The 13481-nt window shown below is 54.8% G+C and overlaps 6 protein-coding genes across 6 annotated transcripts; 3 read left to right on the top strand and 3 right to left on the bottom strand.

Annotated features, from left to right (window-relative positions):
• Positions 1-306: 306 nt before the first annotated feature.
• On the top strand, positions 307-1448 carry Aud_010133 (isopenicillin N synthase family dioxygenase; the record flags this gene model as incomplete). The annotated part of the gene is made up of 2 exons (XM_043294976.1): positions 307-1030; positions 1105-1448. 2 exons carry the CDS (start codon positions 307-309, stop codon positions 1446-1448), a joined length of 1068 nt encoding a protein of 355 aa, XP_043150911.1.
• A 324-nt stretch (positions 1449-1772) lies between these two features.
• Positions 1773-3583, bottom strand: Aud_010132 (Zn(II)2Cys6 transcription factor domain-containing protein; the record flags this gene model as incomplete). Its single annotated transcript, XM_043294975.1, has 3 exons — positions 1773-2513; positions 2551-3455; positions 3517-3583. The coding sequence occupies 3 exons, from the start codon at positions 3581-3583 to the stop codon at positions 1773-1775; spliced, it is 1713 nt and encodes a 570-aa protein (XP_043150910.1).
• Positions 3584-4355: 772 nt separating this feature from the next.
• Aud_010131 (class I SAM-dependent methyltransferase) lies at positions 4356-5415 on the bottom strand (the record flags this gene model as incomplete). The annotated part of the gene is made up of 3 exons (XM_043294974.1): positions 4356-4483; positions 4556-5098; positions 5190-5415. 3 exons carry the CDS (start codon positions 5413-5415, stop codon positions 4356-4358), a joined length of 897 nt encoding a protein of 298 aa, XP_043150909.1.
• A 1372-nt stretch (positions 5416-6787) lies between these two features.
• Positions 6788-8548, bottom strand: Aud_010130 (AMP-binding enzyme domain protein; the record flags this gene model as incomplete). The annotated part of the gene is made up of 2 exons (XM_043294973.1): positions 6788-8251; positions 8309-8548. 2 exons carry the CDS (start codon positions 8546-8548, stop codon positions 6788-6790), a joined length of 1704 nt encoding a protein of 567 aa, XP_043150908.1.
• Positions 8549-9771: 1223 nt separating this feature from the next.
• On the top strand, positions 9772-11136 carry Aud_010129 (class II DAHP synthetase family protein; the record flags this gene model as incomplete). The annotated part of the gene is made up of 1 exon (XM_043294972.1): positions 9772-11136. The coding sequence occupies one exon, from the start codon at positions 9772-9774 to the stop codon at positions 11134-11136; it is 1365 nt and encodes a 454-aa protein (XP_043150907.1).
• A 941-nt stretch (positions 11137-12077) lies between these two features.
• Positions 12078-13406, top strand: Aud_010128 (SMP-30/gluconolactonase/LRE family protein; the record flags this gene model as incomplete). Its single annotated transcript, XM_043294971.1, has 1 exon — positions 12078-13406. One exon carries the CDS (start codon positions 12078-12080, stop codon positions 13404-13406), a length of 1329 nt encoding a protein of 442 aa, XP_043150906.1.
• Between the last annotated feature and the right edge of the window lie 75 nt (positions 13407-13481).

Below are 13481 nucleotides of genomic sequence, written 5' to 3'. Positions count from 1 at the left end.
GTCGTTTGACGACCACGAACTCCGGCGGCCGCAACACATGTCTAGAGAAACAGATTCCGCTGTCCAAGATACTGTTTCGAGTCATACAATGCAATGCACGTTTTGAGCGCATGATGGATGGACCGGACTGAAGGACGCGGGTTTGAGGGCTCTCTGACGTGGTGGAGTGAACCTCCTGGGGTCTGTGATGGAAGCTATATCTGGCCTCGATTCGTCATGAACTCGGTCGAAATCATCAGAGTTCACTGTGAAGAAACGAAGAAACCGGCCTAAGTCGCTCTACTGTACAGCATCAAATCTCCCACCATGGTTAACCACGATACCGTTGACCTGCCCGTCATCGACTTTACAGCCCTCAGCGAAAAGGATGCAGCGGGCCACCGCACTCCCGTCTCCATCGATGAGCGCCGTCGACTCTTCACGGCCCTTCGCGACACCGGGTTCGCATACCTGAAGCACCCTGGGGTGAACCAGGCCACCGTGGACGAACTCTTCGCGCATTCCCGGCGCTTCTTCGCCAAGCCGCTGGAGGAGAAGATGCAGATTCTCGGCAAGCTCGACAAGGGCCGTGGCCCAAGCCAGGGGTACTCCAACCCGCAGAAGCTGGCCCACAATCCCCAGACCTCGGACCTGAAGGAGTTCTTCGGCATGTATCGTGATGACGACACTGAGAAGCCCAATCAGTGGCTGTCCGACGCCGACTCGAAGGCCATGCGGACGGATCTGGTCCGGTTCTTCGACTCGTGCCACGGGGTCATCCTCGAGCTTCTGAGCGCTCTCGCGGAGGAAGTCGGTCTGGCCGCCGAGACGCTGCATCCGTTCATCAACGAGAAGAATCATTTCATTGCCTGTTTGCATTATCCGGCCACCGAGCCGGAGTCGTTCCGGACGAGGGTCCGCGCGGCGGCCCACACGGACTATGGATGTATGACGCTGTTGTTTAATGACTCAGGCGAGGGTCTACAGGTGCTGCGCAACAATGGCCAGTACGAGTATGTTCCTCGTAAGGACGATTGTGCGGTGCTGAACGGTGAGCTGTCCATTTCCCCATTGCAAATTGCAAGGAGAGGAAACATGAGATACTGATTGATTCCCGGCCTATAGTCGGCGATCTTCTCTCCCGATTCTTCAACGGTGTTCTACCATCCACCATGCACCGGGTCGTGGAGCCACCGGCCACGAGGAGCGGCTCGTCCGCGGACCAGGTCCCGGATCGCTACTCGATTGCCTTCTTCGGGCACTTCAACCTGGATCTGCTGGTGAAGCCACTGGATGCGCTGGTGTCGGCGACGAACCCAGCCCGCTTCGAACCCGTGGTGGCGGGCGAGCATGTCAAGGCGCGCGTGAAGCAGTTGCATGTCGCCGGCCATAGCCTGACGGACAACGTGAAGAACGCCGAGAGCCGAGCTACTGTGACGCAGCCGGCTGTTGCGAGTGCGTCGGCTTGAGCCCTGTTTGCAGCCGGGTCGAGCTATACTACGTATTTGCAAGAGATGAGAGACGTGTCGGGATTCGCTATTGGATCAGTTGATGAAATGTATGATACAAATTGCAAAATCGCATTTCAATCTTATTGCTGAATTGTCCATGGGTAACTGAGCAGGAACTAAACTATATCCACAAGTACACTCATGAGCATTCATACAAGCAACTGCGTAAATCGTCATAAATCGTCAGCGTTACATTACAAACCCAGTACATCTCAAAATGTGACCCCGTCTGTATGCCCACCATGACCAAAGACGCAGGTTCTGTCGGCCAATCCAACATATTCACGAAAATTGCTCCAGCGCACAGAGAATGATAAACGACCGAAGCTCATTGGAGTCACCAAACCCCGCATTCGTGGTGAAATTAGCCCGCAGATAGTCCTTGGCGAACTTGGAGAAAAGCGATTTGAGCGAGGGTTGGTGATGGTGATTTGGGAGCTGCTCGCCAACGGCGATGTGCGGACCCGCGGCGGGACCAGCAGCACTAGCGGCAGCAGCGCCAAAGGTAGAAAAAGCGTCGGAGGTGCCTGGGGAGCCCGTGGGGGATGGCTGCTTAGCCATTTGCGTGGCCTTGCGCCACTCGTCTTCGGTGCGGGCGCTCCACAGCGCTTGATTGCAGGGCAGGGGCATATTCATGATGAGCTCGTCGTTGAGGGGCTCATAGTAGGGCAATTGGCGCCCGGACTCCAGATCGCGGTTACTGAAGAAGTTGACAATGTTAGCAAGGAACATGGTGCGGCGGGCAGTTTCAGTGACAGCCCATTTGACCCAGGAGCTATTGGTGTCGGCGTCAGGCAGGAGTGCCGCGTCATGACACTCGAGGTAGGACCGCGAGAAACACTGGGTCATTTTGGAGAGGAAGGGCGACTTCAGCCCTCTTGTGCGCCGCTTTCGCTTCCAGCTCTCAGATTCGTTGATGGGCGCCATGCCCATCTCAAGGATCTCATAGAGGAGCATTGCATGCAGAGCGTCCCACTGCTCCAGACAGTGGTAGGTAGGCTGGACAGTCTCTTTGTCAGTCCACTGGAGGTAGTCTCTCAACCACGGCCAAGGTGCTTACATATGACTCAATCAGGCTTTGCCGTTGCGCATCCATGGCGCGCTTGATATAACCCACACCATCTCTGTTGCCCAAAGCACTTCCGCAGCATATGGCCATGGATGTGTGCGGAAGAATCGTCATATCTGGCATATCCTCATTGAACAGGGTGCGGTGCAGAAATGGACAGTAGAAATCATCCTGAAGCAGGAGTTTCGGGTACTGTAGAAGCAGACGCGCATAGTTGGCTGGGCGCACTCCCAGTGCGTCTGGACTGGACAACGGTGCCTGAGGCGAGTCGTTGGCATCCTGTGAGCCGAGCCCGGTCAGCGTGGACAGATCGGGAATCCCTGAACCCGGCGGCGCAAGGGTCTCCTCGACCAGCGGATTAAACGACTGTTGTGATGAAGGCGAGGTCAGCGGAAAGGTGAAGCTCGGATGTCTGGTCGGGATCGCCGGTGTTGGGCCCAGAGTAACTTCGTTGACCATGCTGGTCGATGAGGAGGGCAGTGACGGGAGATTGATTGTATCCAGGGCCCAGAGGAAGTTCTGGGAGCTCCATGAGTCTAAGCTATCCGCGCCGGGATCGCCCAGCGGGCTCCGACGGCTCCACAGCAACGGGAGGTCGGTCGTGCTCATGCTGGTCTCATCGGGCTGGGAAGGGTCTTTGGCCGAGAGAGAAGAGGAAGAGGCAGAGGCAGAAGAGGCGGCATAGGCGGAGGCAATGGTGGCTGCTGTCTTGGCCATGGACATGTATTCGCAGACGATGCCCCGTTTGGCACAGCGCGAGCAGGTCGGTTGTGTGTAGCAGCATTTGGTCTTGGCCTGCACGCATGCATTACACGCCTTGCGGCGCATTGTGGGCTTGTCCGATCGCAGACACCGTCGTCGATGGCGCAAGAGGAGGTCACCTGGAATCCATCGGCCTAGATATCAGCACCAGATGCATGCTAGGAGATGGGGACAAGACAAACGGCGGAGACAAACGTCGTTGGTAGCTCTTGAAACAGGAGTCGCACACGTGAGCCTCGTTGGGCGGCTCGGATCCTGGCATGGTCGGAGTGCCGCATCGAAGGGGATACCAGATAGGAAATGACAAGCAAGCGTGGGAGTGCCAGGTTTAAGTGCAAAGTGGCATCCATTCACAGACTCGTGACAGGGAGCGAGCCATAGGGATCGACATAATTGTCTTCTCGATCCTTCTATGTCTGTAGCCTACGCTGTAAGACAGGGAAGGAGGAAGGCATGGCCAGAAGGACTGGATGAAACCAGGATTCGGAAGAAACCAGGATTAGGATGAAGGCATGAGGTTTGAGGCGCGCATGACCAGCGCCATCCCATGTGTGGTAAGGCGCAGGGGCTAGTCTCCTTGTATGGCGTGCTCGTCCTGTTGGCGTCTTATTATTAATGACAGACGACCAATGTAACCTCGCCTCCTTGTCTATCTATCATGACTGATCTTCGTCGGAGCAGATATCAGTCCCCGTCGCAACCAATCACGCCCGATTACGGCCAGCCCGAAAATGATTACGTGCGAGGCGAGATTATCTCCCAATTAAAAGCCCTGTCTGCATTCTTCACCCGACCTTAGTGCTGACGACGCGGTGCGCAATCTATTTTATCACACAAGGGGCCTTTATCGACCTTGATGGAAATGACTAGAATAATTGATTGTGGTGATGACAACAAGAACAAAAAACAACTTGGATTCACCTAATCAAACGCGCATCGGAATTCACTGGGCTAAAAGAGGCGTCTATCTAACGTTGCCTCAGGATTTTAACGCTCCACTTGCAACGGTTCGGTCCGGTTAAGTAACCTTAACCTTAGATCTTGCGTGCCGTAAGCCACCGGACTTTGGGCGTATAGCCGATCTGTTTCATCTCCGCAACCAGCTCGTCCAGCCATGCGAGATACTCGTCGGGGGTGCGGGCCACGCCGGGAATGCCCTCGGCTAGAGTTGTGACGTCTCAGTCAGTAGGATGGCTATGGATGGAATGGGACCGCCCTCGCGCATGGTACATACCAGGGATCTTACGAGCCAGATGGCGGAAGGACTGGGGGAGGAGCTCGGCGGTCCACGTGCGGTCCTCGGGTCTCTTCGACGTTGCACCGTAGCCCAGATCAAACGTTTCCACCTTCATGTCCACAAAGCCGAGGGGAAGCAGGAGATCAGGAAACTTTTTCCAGATGTGCACGTCCATACCGGACGAACTGGTCGACCACTCCTGCACCTTGGCAAGCTTCTTCTGCTGCACCTGCTCGTCAGAATACGAGCTTAGGACCCATTCCGCCTCCACTAGCTGCAGGACCCCACCAGGCCGGACGACCTCGGCCAGATTAGCGAGGACCCGCGCCCACTCGTCCTCTCGAATCCCCCAGACCAACAGCCGCTGGTGTACCAGGTCGAAACTGTTTTTCCAGCCCCAGGATTCGGGGAAGGGCTGGCGCACATCATGCTCGCGCAGTTTCAGTCGAGGGTCCGACCGGAACAGCGCCTTGCCCAAGTCCACTCCGTAGAGATCCAGGTCGGGCCTGTCAGTGCCAGCCAAATCCGCTAGCCATGTGCCTGTCGATGCTACCTTTAGTTTCTTGCGCGGGCGGGCACCAATGATGGTCGTTTTGTTTTACAAAATGCAAGGGTTGTGTGTTACACTCACCGTCCGCGCAGCCAGAGTCGAGCACTCTGGCTCCTTTAGGCAGCTCGACAGAGGTCAGCTTGTCGTCAGTGGCAGCTTTGATGAAGAAGTGTTGGCGCTGCAGCCGCTTGATCTCCTCCTGGTGATGAGGGAGAAGGTAGACTCCTTCGGTCCCACTGAATTCGTCTTTGATCTGGGTTTCAGGGGCCGGACGGTGCGCCGCGGTCGGTCTAATAGGAGCCTCCATTTTTTCTCAATGCGGTACAGCGATACTGTTGAGTTTGTTGATATTCTCTGGTCGAACCTGTCTGTCTGTCTGTCTCTCTGTCTGTCTGTCTGTGTGTGCTGGCATGGTGCCTAAATCTGGGATATATATGTTGCTCGCTGCTTCTTTTCGTGACCTTGTAGGACCTGGAATCATGATGACCGGTCCATCTTGCTCCGCAACAGATACGGAATCTGTGAAGCCTCTGCCTGCCGAGGTCAACTCCGACCTGCGGTCTTTCTCTGTCCTTTCTTTTCTTCGGGGAGGGAGGGGGGGAGGATATGGTGGATCCGTTGAGCGGGACATGAACAGGGCTACGGGGAGACAGAAAGCAACAGGATGGTTGATCGGCATGATCTGCAATACGCCATGCATTTCCACCATCAGGGGGATTGCCGGGTGACGATGTCGTTATCTGAAGCGCCTCCAAAAATCCAAACAACTCCGGACGTAACTGTCCTCGCTTCGGAGAATGAGGTCGTGAAACGCTACACCCGATAACGTAAATGGTGATCAACGCAGCTAGCACCAATTCTCCGATGTCAGCACTAGCGAACATCTAGTCAATTCTCCGTAAACCAAATGAGACGGTCTTCCGATGGCGTCGAAGCGAAGAACATGCATCCGGATCCTTCGTATGCAGCTAGTGGTTTTGGCGCGCCCCATGGCGGTCGTGGCACCCTGGTGGGGTGTGGTAAACTATGGCGTTTAACACCGGCGCTGGATCATTGATAGACTAACAGGCCTATCAATAGAATCTTCATGTTTACACGTCATTTTGGGGTCCATTGGCGTTATGTCGACGCGGCGCACGGTCCTGTAATTGATCGCAGCATAGGAGGCGCCCTCCAGTGGTAGATCGATCGTAAGCGAAGAACCCTCATTCCGACGTTAGGTAATGGTGGACTATGTAATCCTACATGCCATAGTACGCGATGTTTTTTTTTATTTTTATTTTGATTTTAATTAATGCAATCCAAGTAACGCAGTTATGCCCCCCTCTAGGGTCTAGACGTCCCGTCATTCTCCATTGCGTCCACATGGTGAAGTTACTACGCAGAACTGTATACATCAGAACCAGGGCGATGGGTGACTATGTGCATTTTGAGTCAGTTACTACTATTCTATCTATCAGAATCGGTCCCTGGGTAACCTGTAAGCAACGCAGGAGAGGAATAATGATGACAGAGATATATCAGAGAATGTGATTGATATTCCTATACAATGTATACATTTATTGTTCATCCATTGCTTTCAACCAAAAGGGAGTAGAAAAGAGTGATGATCATGCAGAACAGAACAAGGGGGTCGCTGGTACATTGTCCATGAGTCGTATCCCATAATTCCCGTAGTATCAAACCGATTGCACATAATTTGGCACAGAGGAAGGAAACAGGCCATTGGCCACATCCTGCCCTGCCGCATGGCCCATCTGCTTGAGTTGCCTCCGATTGATCTTGAATCCTGTCGTGGGAAAGTGAGAGAGGCACCGGACACCACCCGTCAGCTTCCGAAGCCCGGTGAGCTTTTGGTTGGCGAAGTGTAGAATGTCCCGCTCCAACTGGTGGGTGAGCTGGGGATTCTGATGATACTCGGGCTTGAGGATCACGAACGCGGTAGGCTCATCCAGCTGGGTGAAGTCATTGCGAATGCCCACGACCACCACACTCGCCACAGCGGGATGCTCAAACACCACGGCCTCCAGCTCCGCAGCGGAGATGTGCGTTCCGTAGCCGCCTCCGACCTTGAGGAGCTCCTTGATCCGATCCATGATGAAGACGTTGCAATTCTCGTCGAGGTGCCCATAGTCCCCCGTGTGGAACCAGCCTTCGGAGTCGAAGTCGCGATTGGCAACCTCGTTGTCCTTGTAGCCCTTGAATCGACACAGCTGATTGCGCACCAGAATCTCGCCGGGCTCGCCCACCCCCAGTTCCTGGCCGGTGACCGTGCTAACGACTTTGGCTTGCATTCCGTTCACTAGTGTGCCACTGTAGCCACTGCGGCGGGAGTCATCGTCGCGCTGGATTGCAATGAGCATGGTCTCGGAGGTGCCCCATTCGAGGTCCAAGTGAACGCCCCCGAATTGGTTGGAAACCGTCTGCCGCAGGTTTTCGTGCATGGGGGCGCCAGCCGTGAGGAGCCACTTGACACTACTGACGTCGACGCCGGACGCTTTGAAGTCAGTCCGCGCCAGGCGGGCGGCAATGGGGGGTGTGATGAAGAGAAAGCTGATCTTGTGCCGGCCGATCACGTCGACGGTCGTCTCATCGAGGGGACCGTTCATGAGTACCACGGGGATCCCCAGCAGGATGTTGAGACCCATGTTGAGCTTGGCGTTGATGAAAAATCCCAGCGACAGGGGCGAGAGCCAGACATCATGTTCTGGGTCAGTATTGTCCGGTATCGTGCCGATGGTACCTTCCATCGTGGCAATGAAATGGGCATGGCTGGTTAGTACGGACTTGACGTTCCCCGTGGATCCGCTCGTGCGGTTCAGAAAAGCATCATACTCCTCTGCGCTGGCCTCCGATTCTAGCCGGAAGAGGTCAGCGTCAGGGCGGCCGCGTGCAAGAAGACGCTCCAGAGATGCCCACAGCTGGTTAGGGCTGTCGTCGAGCGTGATTAGGCGAACAGCGCCTGCCAAGTTCGTAGACACCTCGGCGAGGAGCAATAGGTCACTGTCGGTGATAAGCAGCTTCACCTGCGATTGCACTAGTCGAGTCGCAATGTCCGTTTCGGACATCTCTTGCTGCACAGGGATGAGGGCCACCGTAGCTCCGGCGGCCAAAGCGCCAAAATAGGCGATTGGGTATTGGATCTGCTCCCAAGCGGATTAGCCGCAAGCGCGGCACTAAGCAGAGATTAACCAACATACCCTGTCTTTTGCGAAAATGCCGACGACATCCTTCGGCATGATATCATACTCCGAGCGAAGAGCATCAGCGAAGCGTCGGCTTTTCTCCTCGAGCTCTGCCAGCGTCAGGGTTTCACCGGTCTGGTCGACGCGGTAGAGCACTCGACTCCATGGATATGGTCGTCTGCCCTGGTGGAAGATGTAGTTGAATACATCGGTCTTGGGCACGGAGGGTAGAGGAAGTTTGGATTCAAAGATCATGGTTAATGCCGCGAAGCCAGTAGAATGAATTCGCAGGTGGGATACCTGGACAACAGTGAGATTCGTAACAGCTGTTGAAGTCTGTTGGTATCGTAGATGTGGACTCCGTATCCTCGGTGTGACTCCTGTTCTTCTAGTGTTGACTCTGAGTAACAAGGTGATGAACGGGAAGCGATTAAATACGGGTTGAGTGGTCGTTGAGGCCGGTCCTCGACATCAATCGGACCAGCAGAGTCTATCTCCACCCTGGATATCCTTGGATATCCGCAATGTGATAGGGAAAGGAAACGGAATGGAGTCTTCCACTAGAGCCCACAATGCCTATCATCGCAACGGCTGCCATGTGAAGAGGCGAAGCAGAGTCCTGATGGACCCACAAACACCGGAGTTGGTGACGGTCCCGATAGTGCTAGCTGTTGCCGTGCAGTACCCCCCCCCTCCCCTTCATACCATTCAATGCGTGGCAAGGGTTACCTTGACGAGGCTTGCAGTAGACGCAACTCCGGTATTCTCTTTCTCTTCTGGTGGGGCTCACCACCTCTAATTCGCCGTTCTCTGTTCCATCAAACTGGCGCTGGCTCCGGCGTGGTGTTGAGAAGTGCCAAGGTCCGGTCCAGAAGAATGATGAAGACCTGGCAAGGGGAGCAAGCGTCGGAGATGGCGCTGTGTCTGAACGGATCTGCATGCCGATCAAGCCACTAAGTATTCTTCATCTTCTAAAACCCCATGTGTTGATAGGGCTAGTTGCGCCTGAAGGATTCGATCCCCAGCAAGTGAAACAGATGAGCACGGCAGAGCGTTTCGTAATGCACGGAAAACCGACGGAACGACTGTGAACTCCGTGAAGAAAGAGGATTGGGATTGAATCGGACGACGCTGTGGGAATCTAGGACTTGGATGGAGGGCAGCCATTGGCAAAGATGAGGGAAGGAGGGTGGGTGGCTATGGTTCAGTCGTATTGGGGCACCGGGGAGGAAGGTAGGGCGGGCGTGTTGCCATTCGAGATACGGAGACTTATGAGAAGGCGCCGGGGAAGCTGGACGTAGTATCGTAGAATTTCATACCTCTTAATCCCACTGCTGAAAGCTCTTGGTGTATCAGGATCGAGCTGGAAACCTGGATAGGCCCTTCGATCCAACGCACCGGTGATCAAGTTCTTGATATCATATCATCAACCGCAGTAAATCGGCACAACGTCTCTTGTCTTGTCCCTCTTTTGAAAAATGATACTGAGCACGTTGAGCCCAGAACTCCAGCTGGGAGGAAAGGTGCTTCCGCCTAGCCAAAACGACGTGGAATTGGGCTCATCGGATGCTTGGACGCCCCAGAGTTGGCGAAAGCGTCCGGCGATTGCGCAGGAGATTGAATACAAAGATCCCTTGGCACTCGAGGAAGTCTTGCGCACCGTCGCTTCCTTACCGCCCCTGGTCAGCCCGGTCAAGATTGAACTGGCTCGCAAACACTTTGCGGCAGCGGCTCGCGGGGAAGCCTTCATCATCCAGGGTGGAGATTGTGCAGAGAGCTTCCAGGACGTGCGGCCCCTGATCGTGCAGCAGAAGGTGCAGCTGCTTCACGAACAGTCGCGGCTGATCAGTGACTCCCTGGGCCTGCCTGTGATCACGGTGGGAAGAATCGCCGGCCAGTATGCCAAACCGCGATCCTGTCCCTTCGAAACCCTGGCCGATGGGTCCCAGGTCTACAGCTTCCGGGGCGAAAACGTCAACGGGTTCCATCCAGACGATCGCACACCCGATCCCAACCGATTGCTGCAGGCATATTTCCACTCCCGGGCGACATTGGATCTGATGAAAGCCTGCCCGCCACTGCTGACTCCTCCGTCAGCCGATGCCATCGCTTCGCCGGGAAAGGACCTCTTCCGCGCGAATATCTTGGATGAACCGGGACAAGGGGCAATCTTCACATCGCATGAAGCCCTACACTTGCCGTACGAGAGCGCTGTCACCCACGGCCGCTATAACACGTCTGCCACGTTCGTCTGGATCGGCGAGCGCACCCGCCAGCGCAATGGTCCGCACATCGAATATATCCGGGGGATCCGCAACCCGATCGGGATCAAAGTGGGACCAACCATGCGCCCACAGGAACTGGTGGACCTGTTGGATATCATACTACAGCCCCAAGAACGGCACGATACCCAAGATGGTCGAGTGACAATTATCACGCGGATGGGCGCTGATAAGGTCGAGACGGTGCTGCCTCCGCTCATCCACGCCGTGCGGAAAGCAGGCCACACGCCCGTCTGGATGTGCGACCCGTGTCACGGCAATACCAAAGTCACGCCCTCGGGGATCAAGACCCGCTGTGTCGAGACCATCGTCCAGGAGGTCATCCGCACCTTCGAGATTCATCGAGCCCATGGGTCGTTCATGGGGGGCCTGCATCTTGAACAGACGGGCGAATTCGTCACAGAGTGCGTGGACGCCTGGGACACTTACTGCGAGCGGGATTTGACGACGAACTACCGCAGTCTGTGTGATCCGCGACTGTCGTACATCCAAGCCTTAGCAGTGGTTCGGTCTTTCCTGGATCATGTCCGCTGTTCTGCATCAAAAGCTATTGGTCTGTGACGGTACCGGTTGCAACATTCTACAATTTGCTAGTTGCTTTTTGGCACTCGGCTTGTGACTGTTATTTTATTGGAGGCAAAGCAGTAGAAAGAGCGATACATGGTGTTACAGCAATCTATGATCCACGAACGGAGTTGTTTGAATACAGCCCAAGCTTCCATTATAACCATTCATGATTGCTTCCTTGGTCTCACGCATGAAGTAGTTTATTATCTACATAGTACATTATTTTGCTCAACTGGCTGCACTTCCGTAGATGCTGGAGGAATGAACTTATGTGTCAGATGCAATCGTCATATTGCAAACCTTTCTCTTAGACGTACATACTGTGACTGACGCTCAGCATGAGCCGTATGGGCAGGTAGTTGACGTATACGAGAGAAGAAAAATATGTGAGGATCCTTCCTGTAGAGGACACTGCCAGAACTATTCGGTCACTGTGTCCCCTCTACTGATATGGTTAGTACCTTTAGTGTTTGTCGCACTGGACGGTAGTGAGCATCCGATAACCACCGGGCTGCATCAGTCACTGGCACTGTATAATCGACATAATATCTATCCGCAACACATCCATGTTGAGGGATGAAACGAGGTCGGGAGTCTTTCTGGATTGCTAGCTGGGCAAGGGGGATACCAGGAACGCAGACGTGGAACTATACGGACGCCTTGCTATGCCTAAACAGGCTATGTTCAAGCCTTTTGGATTGCTCTCTAGGCGAGTGGGCTACTCCCATAGTGATCCTTTCCATAAGATTCCGCGACCCTTAGTGACCCACCAAGGGACGGATGTCCCGATGACCCTGCTCTAGCGCCGGAGAAACGACCACCATCTCCGGGATCAAAAGAATTAGTAAGTACTACATGCTAAGTTTATAAGTTAAATACCCTGGTCGTGAAGATGAGGCAGTATATCGTTCAGCAAATCCACACTGCCTGTGAAGATGAAGCACCTTGTCGCATTCACCCTCAATGCCGCTCTCGTGCTGGGCGTTGTTGTCCTGCAACGGCGTGACGAGTCCACACAGCAGCATCCTCTCATTGACAGTTTTCGTCATTACCCAGGCATCGCAACCAATGATGCTCTTGTTCGTCAGTGCATAGCACCGGGTGTGGTCTGCGTCGACAAACATGGGGCTAACCTTCCTTATCCCTTCTGGCGGGATTCTCCGAACGGCACCTACGCAACAAACCTGGCGGACATCGAGTTCAACGGCGGCCGAGGCCAACCCAAGTCGACCTCCTGGGAGCATGTGGAACGAGCGGACTTTGTGGTTTTCGACGAGGAGCGTGGACGGAAACTCCTTGGCGAGAACCCCCGCGTGGACTTTGTCTTCTCCGTCAATCCGTGGGCGCTGCATGAGGCGCCGACGTACGTGCCGGGCCTCCACAAGATCTTCTTCTCGGAGCTATCGCCCATGCTGGAGCAGTTCGTCATCGATTTGAATGTCCACCCGCCCACCCTGTCCAAATTCCGGGCGGATCCACCTATCTACGTGCCCAACGGCGGGTTCTACCACGACGGTCTGATCTACTACTCCGTGGCCGGCAGCAGCCACAAGCACAAGCAGCGTCCCGGCATCGTCACTCTTGATCCATGGACGAATAAGTCATCCACACTGCTGAACAACTACTATGGTCTGACCTTCACCGACTGTGACGATGTCATCGTCGACCCCGTCACTGGCTTCGTCTGGTTCACCGTCCCCTATTACTCCTGGTGGCTGGAGGTGGCCGACACCCCGCCACAGCTCAAGTCAGCCACCTATCGCTTCAATCCTGCCACGGGGTCCACGGTCGTCGTCAATGACGAGATGCGCTCGCCGAACGGCATCGCCATGAGTCCCGACCGGAGACACATCTACATCAGCGACACCGAGGCCGCCGGTCAATCGGCGCCGATCTCCCTCGATCTGCCCAGCCCCGGCGTGGCCGGTCTGCTGTTCAACACCACCGGCAAACGAACCATCTACAAGTTCGATCTCATCGATCATGGACACGCTATTGCCAACAAGCGTCCCATCCACTACGACGCAATCGGCACGGTGCCCGATGGACTCAAGGTGGCCCGGAATGGATGGGTGGTGACGGCGAGCGGGAATGGATTGAGTGTGATGGACGAGTATGGGGATATGATCGCGCGCGTGCAGGTCAATTTCACTGTCAATAACTTTGTGTGGTCAGATGTGGACGACTATCGTGAAGTGTGGATGGTGGGACAGGGAGGCGTTGGACGCGTGAGATGGGATCTCCAGGGTCAGAAAGCCGTTTGATAGCGTCCTACTTTGCTGGCAAGTGTCGGAAATGTGAAATGGATGAGCAGCTGTATAGAAGAAAAGAATTCATTT

This window comes from Aspergillus udagawae (assembly GCF_001078395.1).
Source record: "Aspergillus udagawae IFM 46973 DNA, scaffold_8, whole genome shotgun sequence".
Lineage (NCBI taxonomy): Eukaryota > Fungi > Ascomycota > Eurotiomycetes > Eurotiales > Aspergillaceae > Aspergillus > Aspergillus udagawae.
Note: the sequence above shows the minus strand (reverse complement) of the source record. Positions and strands in the feature narration are given on the sequence as shown.